General features: G+C 50.6%; 1 protein-coding gene across 3 annotated transcripts in view; it reads right to left on the bottom strand.

Annotated features, from left to right (window-relative positions):
• The window catches only part of pard3ba (par-3 family cell polarity regulator beta a), an 88674-nt gene that overhangs the window by 18349 nt on the left and 62825 nt on the right, over positions 1-7500 (bottom strand). For all 3 annotated transcript variants that reach the window (XM_030354786.1, XM_030354787.1, XM_030354788.1), the window contains one exon: positions 2013-2207. In XM_030354786.1, coding sequence (XP_030210646.1) covers positions 2013-2207 — 195 coding nt within the window. The remainder of the gene's footprint in view (positions 1-2012; positions 2208-7500) is intronic.

Here is a 7500-nt window from a genome sequence, read left to right as displayed (position 1 = left end):
TCTCCCCACATGCATAATTCTAAGTCTCTCCCTTGTTCCTTCCTTACTTCTTTACTCCCCTCCTCCCTCCCTCCCCCCCCCCCCCTCCCTCCCTACCCCTCTACTCACCAACTTGCCGGCCACTCCCATGAAACATTCAAGCCTCTCTTCCACCAGAGAGGAGCAGGCAGAACCAGAGGAGATATCTCTAGACGTACAAGAGTATGAGCTGGGAAAGCTATCAACATCTGGCTGGCCTCCTTCCAAGATCACACACACACACACGCACGTACGCACGCACACGCACACGCACACACACCTTATCCAGGGCCATCGACCACCTGAATACCTGAATATTTTCATTCCGATCTTTCAACCGATAAACATTTTTCCATGCTTGTTTCCTTTTCCGTTAGTGATGTAGGTCTCACTCTGCGTCACCATGACGCTCACTAGAATGACACGGAGCGATCAGCGATTAGCCCCGCCCCCCCAGACAGCAGACGATTGGATGAGACGGAGGGTAACTGCTTTGTTGTTGTCGGCGGCCTAAAGTTCATGTTTTTATGCGACTCTGTTATCTTAATTTCAGACCCTTCACGCCGGCGGGAGCTTCTGAGAGACGCCGATAAGAAGAGTGGGGAGAGCTGAACCTCCAGGTCACATGGGAGGGAGGGATGGGGGCAAGGGGGGGGGGAGGGGGGGGGGGGAGGTCAAAGGGGGTCAATGAGTCAAGAGGGGTCAGATTTTAAGGGAAGTCAAGTAAGTGGCTGCTGAATTCTGAGTGAGGGGGCGTGAGAGAGAGAGAGAGAGAGAGAGAGAGAGAGAGAGAGAGAGAGAGAGAGAGAGAGAGAGAGAGAGAGAGAGAGAGAGAGAGAGAGAGAGAGAGAGAGAGAGAGAGAGAGAGAGAGAGGCAGACACAGAGAAAGAAGGAGGACCGAGAGAGGGACAAAAGGTGGAGAGGGAGATAGTAAATGAATAAGAGAGGGAACAAAACAAGAAAGAGAAACAGAATAAAGAGAGAGAGCAAGGGCGAGAGAAAGATTGAAAGCGACAGAGGAACGGTAAAAGATGAGAGCAAGCGTGCAAGACAAAGCGTGTAAGAAATCTATTGGGGGCTAAACTGACTGCTTGGACCCGTTGTGGATCCAAGCAGCCATATTGGAGAGGCCGAGACAGGCTTGATGACAATTACAAGTAAGCGGGGGAGTAGCAATATATCTAAAGCTCTATTATTTGTAAATACGATTTTATGATGCAATTATCTTTTTACTCGAGGTATGTCATAAAACCCGAAACCCTAACTCCTAGAAATGGCTCAAGAGTTAACGTTTATCATGCTTTTCATCGATGACTTGCGTTCGTCCCGGCCTCCCCAACATGGCGGCAGCGTACGCGCTCCGAAGGCCAGCGCGACATCTACACTCCCACGTCTGCACTAACAACTAACAAGCTAGTAAAAGCCCCAACGTGACGACGAAACGTGCTCTACGAAGGCCAATAACAAGGCTAACAACAAGCTACGTTTCACACGACAGCAAAAAAAAATACCTCCAAAGAACCCAACCAAAGTAAAAGCCCCATGGACTCGATGAAGATTCTAAGAAGTTAAGAGGCTCTCCCCGGCCCAGCGCGACGTCTACGCTCGCACATCAGCACTAACACCAACGCTACATATTGCGCGTGCAAAAAACATTCCGCCAAAGTAAAAGCCCCATGGTGAACCTTGTGAGCACCCCCACCGGACGATGGACTTGATGAAGAGGTTAAGAGGTTCTCCCTGGGCCAGCCCGACGTCTACGCTCACACATCAGCACTAACAACGACGCTACATGTTGCGCGAAAAAAAAAGTGTTCCGCCAAAGTAAAAGCCCCATGGTGAACCTTGTGAGCACCCCCACCGGACGATGGACTTGAGGTTCTCCCCGGGCCAGCGCGACGTCTACGCACACACATCAGCACTAACAACAACGCTACATATTGCGTGACAAAAAAAAAAAGTGTTCCGCCAAAGTAAAAGCCCCATGGTGCACCTTGTGAGCGGCGCCGCCGTGGATGATGGACTTGATGAAGATGCCCAGGTCTTCCCCGGTCTCCCGGGAGCGGTTACCCTTCAGGGAGACCCCCAGGCCCGCCGAGCCGCTGTCGCTCAGAGGCACCTCGAACACCAGCTGCTCACAGCCGTCCTCGGGCAGCAGCGCCCCGCCCGCCGGGGAGGCCTCACCCTTCTGGGGGAGGGATGGGGGAGAGGGAGGTGAGGGGGGGGAGACGGAGGAGAGGGGGGGGAAAGAGGGGGTGGGAGGGGGGAGAGAAGCGGGTAGGAGAGGGGGAGAGGGGAGAGGAGAGGGTGTGAGAGAGATGGGAGGGGAGAGGGAGGAGAGGGGGGGAGAGAGGGGGTGGGAGGGGGGGGAGAAGGGAGGGGGAGAGGGGGGGTGGGAGGGGGGGAGAGGAGAGGGGGAGAGGGGGAGAGGAGAGGGTGTGAGAGAGATGGATGGAGAGAGATGGGAGGGGAGAGGGAGAAAGAGAGAGGGAGGGAGACGGGGTGTGGGAGAGAGGGTGGGAAAGAGGGGGGTTGGAGAAAGGAGAAGGGGGAGAGGAGAGGGGGTTAGGAAGACAGAGGGAGGGACAGAGGGGGTTGGGGGAGAGGAAGAGAGGAGAGGGTGTGAGAGAGGGAGGCGAGTAAGGAGGAGATGTAGAGAGAGAAAGAGGAGGGAGAAAAAAAAAGTGATCGGTTATTTTCACTTCCACATGCTTCGGAGATGGGCAGGTATGTTTTCTGTGTGTGTGGAGCTCTTTGAATTGAACTGAGAGACAGGGAGCGACAAAAATAAACTAAATATATTTTCTGGGTGTAAACAGGAAAAATAACACATCGTGTAGACATCTTAATCGAAAAGTGTGGGAAAAATCCAAGAGGTCACGATGTTTGCAAAAATGCTGTACACGGAAAGATGGAGAGGGAGGGAGAGAGGGAGAGAAAGAGAGAAAGAGAGAAAGAGAGACAGAGAGACAGAGAGACAGAGAGAGAGAGAGAGAAGAGAGTGATACAATAGTGAGACAGTAATTCAATGGAGAGGTTATTTCATTGGAAGCCTACAGTTGGGGGTTGCATTGAAAAGTAATAACCCCAACATGCACTGGTATCACACACACACACACACACACACACACACACACACACACACACACACACACACACACACACACACACACACACACACACACACACACACACACACACACACTCTATCTCTCTCCTCTTCATATTGGCTCATCCTTCTTGCTAATCCCTCCATCTTTTCTCACTTTCTCTTAATACACACCTATCCTCCTTATCTGTCCCTAGCTCCACACACACACACACACACCCACACACACACACACACACCACACACACACACACACACACACACACACACACACACACACACACACACACACACACACACACACACACACACACTCGAACCCCCATATTACAAGCCTCATGGTATATATTCGTATTCGCTTACATATATGGATGCATAGCAACCGTACCAACTGTCACGGTTGTCAGGGGAGCGAATGTTGACTGTGAAATTACCAGGGACTTACATCAGCTCCCTCCCCCCAACACCCCCTTCTTCCGGAAAGCTCGCCTCACTCGGTATGATGAATATATTCACACACAGGGGATGAAGGAATTCTGGGACTTGAGTCAAGGATTTGTGAGGAATTGCCATTTTCTTTAATATGTAATATTCTGAATTCTTGCTGATTCCGATTTCAGTGTTTTGTCATAAAAGGGGTTTTGATTTCGTTGTCGGATAATCCAATGAAACGGGAAGGAATCTTTCGTGACGTTGTAGCTTTGGAGCGTTTAACTTGATTGAATTGACGATTTTGCTAAAAATATATACTTTGTGTGATTCTGTTGTGTTTCTGGCTTCAAAATAAAAGCTTCATTAACAAACGTCAATCCCAACTTTGAAAGCCCGGTGGATCCAACCTATTAGTCTCCCACTTCAAAATAAATATACGTTAATAAAATTGACACATCCATCACACCTGGCAAAGCCCGGGTGAATTAAGGAATTAGTTTGTTAATTCAAAATAAAAGCCTACTAATTAAAGAATCACATCCGTCACTCCTGCATTAGCCTGGTTAATTGACTGCATTAGTCTGATATAATAATTGTACATTAAAAGGAACACTTCTCTCAGACGGGCCTAGGCCTGGTTAAACGAATGTATTAGTCTCCGACATGAAAACGTATATATCTTAATTAAACATCGCATCTGGCTTAGCCCGGTAAAACGAACGCATTAGTCTCCAACATGGGAAAAATCTTAAAGCAACAGTGTATGTTTAAGCCCCTCCCACTTAGATGGCGGTAACAACTCAATAACAGTCAGTTCTGTCCACGTTAATTAGCTAAGCAACTGTGTGACGCAAACTAGCATAGCTCGGCTAGCTGGGGGGCATTAGCGGCAGGGGTAGTGGGCGTGTCCATAGTATGATTCTTGTAAACAAAGAACGAGAGAGAACTTTTTTTTGTAGACTATATCAGATATAGGACGTGATTTGACTCATAGAAGAGAATTTAAATCAATATTGATCAGCATTTCCTACGGATATGTCCGGGCTGTATTAAGCTGGGAGCCTGCTGAAATGTTACATACTGCAGCTTTAAACCTCCGCCGCTGTTTTCAAAATAAAAGCGCGTCAAAGAAACACGCTTTACTCAGGGTCCCTCAACGCCTGGCGCCTGGGGTACAGTGAGGACCCACCGGGTCATTGACCAATTCCTGCCTGGGAGCTCACCACTTCCTGCCTGGGATATCGCAGCTTCCTGGGACTGAGTAAGCTGTCTGGGAGATCTCTAGATTGTGTTTTCCGCTTTTCTTTCCAGGCTCCGGTACCACTCGAGGTGAATCGTGCCGAATCACAGCACAACATCAGAGGCGGCACGAGCCACCCACACACCCACACACACACACACACAGAAAGAGAGACACACACACACACACACTGTATGTTTACACATCTGAGTCCATGGGCTGATGAGGTGGTCCACTTGTATACACAGCCTCAGCAGGGTCACACGGATGCGATCTCTCACACACACACACACACACACACACACTATGTTTATCCACGGAATCCCGAGTGCTGTTGAAGTGGGGGCAACTGCAATTAAGACGTCCAGCAGAATCTCAGCGGTGGTCTTCCACACACACACACACACACACACACACACACACACACACACTAAGTCTCCTCTCTAATGCCACGTCCTCGGGGGGGGCAGATTAGGGACCCCCCCCCCCCCCATCAACACCGCCCTGCGGAGGGTCTTAGCAACAACCCCACTCATTGTTCATGGTCTGATTCTCTCTCTCTCTCTCCCTCTCTCTCCCCTTCTGTCTCTCTCTCGACCACCCCATCGTAAAGAACACAGCCCCCCCACCCGAATTGGAAGAGGGGGGGGGGGTACAAACACACACACACACACACATACACACACAGAGGGTCTTGTGTCGCCTGTGGATTTGAAATGAGTATGGAAGGGTCGGGTGGTATGGGGAGGGGGAGGGGGATGGGAAGGGGGAGGGGGGTTTGAAGGGATTAGGGGTGAGAGCGACATTCAATTAAGATGAGATCTAACCAGCTCCTCGCCAGCGGCAATTAATCGCCTTAATGTGTGCCACACACACACACACACACACACACACACACACACACACACACACACACACACACACACACACACACACACACCTTCACCTTGTATTGGAGCGAGAGAGAGGGGGATAGAGAGGCAGCGGGACAGAAAAAAAAACGTATTAGAGTATTCATCTGGGTCTTTGCTCTGGGAAGTTTGGGGGGAGGGGACAAAGAATGTGCGAGGGTTACGGTGATGGGAATTACTGTAATCTGAAGACTTGAGGAACAGACAAAGGACAGACAGACCGTCTGAGACAGATAGAGAAGACTCAGAGAGAGAGAGAGAGAGAGAGAGAGAGAGAGAGAGAGAGAGAGAGAGAGAGAGAGAGAGAGAGAGAGAGAGAGAGAGAGAGAGAGAGAGAGAGAGAGAGAGAGAGAGAGAGAGAGAGAGAGAGACAGACAGATGACAGCCAGAGAGAGAGACAGAGAGACAGAGAGAGAGAATCAGAGGGAGAAAGAGGGAGAGACGGAGAGACAGACAGACAGATGAGAGACACCGACGAATAGCCGAGCAGAGAGACAGGTCCCGCAAGGACACACAGACAGATGGACTGGAGTCAGTCAGACGTGACCGCTACGCCGGCGCGGCCCCGAGGAGCCTCTTCCTTCTGCCCGGTGACCTCACTTCCTGTGCGTTGGCCTAGGTGAGCTGTGGACCCGGGGGTCCGTCGTGTGCACGCTAACCCCCACTTCCTGCCTTTGAGGCGCTCACCGCTCGGACACGTGCACACACACACACACACAAACAGGAACGCAGAAGCACACACACACACACACACACACACACGCATGTGCACAGACATACACACAGAACGCACACACAGAAACACAAAAGCACGTGCATATACACACACACCCACACACACACACACATACACACATACACACAGAAACGCTCACACACACAGAAACGCACAAGCACGTACGCACACAAACGCACACACACACACACACACACACTCCCTCTGGATGTCTTCAAAAGCAGGGAAATTTTGAAAATTGCATACATAGGAAAAAATGTAAAGGCGGTCCTCACGAGACAGGATAACGCACTGTGTGATCTCCACACAAAGCCAGGGGGAGCGACCACGCACAAAAACAAAAGTGCATCCCCCGAACCCCACCATTACAACCCATCTCCTTCAAATGCCTCAGGGGTAGAACAACAACGGCTCGGAGGTGAAGAACAAGATTTGAATGAAAAACACCTCTATATCATTTCTTTTATAAAAATCGTTTTATTATCGCGGAAATCTACTCCTGCCTCGTCTCTCTCTCCCCCCCCAACCCTCCTTCGCTACCACCCACCCTCTCTCCCTCCCTCCCCCCCTTCCCTTTCCATTCTTCGGGTCTGAAAGGAAAGCGCGGACGAGGCTTTTGCCTTTCAGCGGTGGCGGCGTCGATAGCAGCCACTCCATCGAGCTGGGCGCAATCGACGGGCCGCCACTCACACAGGGAGAGGGGGGGAGAGAGAGAGAGAGAGAGAGAGAGAGAGAGAGCAAGAGCGAGAGAGCAAGAGCGAGAGAGCGCGAGAGAGAGAGAGAGAGAGAGAGAGAGAGAGAGAGAGAGAGAGAGAGAGAGAGAAATCCCAGAGAAAGTGGAGCAGAGTGTGGAGTTTAGGGGACAAAGTTATGACGTTAACTGTGTGTGTGTTAACTGTGTGTGTGTTAACTGTGTGTTAACTGTGTGTGTCCCTCACCAGGGGAAAGTTGCGATGTCTTTGTCAGGAGTTAAGGAGGTGGGAGATAAGAAAGCTCTTTATTGATCGCAGATGGGGGAATCGGGTGGGAGGTAATTATGGCCACTCTCCGTCA

This window comes from Gadus morhua, chromosome 4 (genome assembly GCF_902167405.1).
Source record: "Gadus morhua chromosome 4, gadMor3.0, whole genome shotgun sequence".
Lineage (NCBI taxonomy): Eukaryota > Metazoa > Chordata > Actinopteri > Gadiformes > Gadidae > Gadus > Gadus morhua.
The sequence above is the reverse complement of the archived record's forward strand: the minus strand, read 5'-3'. Positions and strand labels throughout refer to the sequence as shown.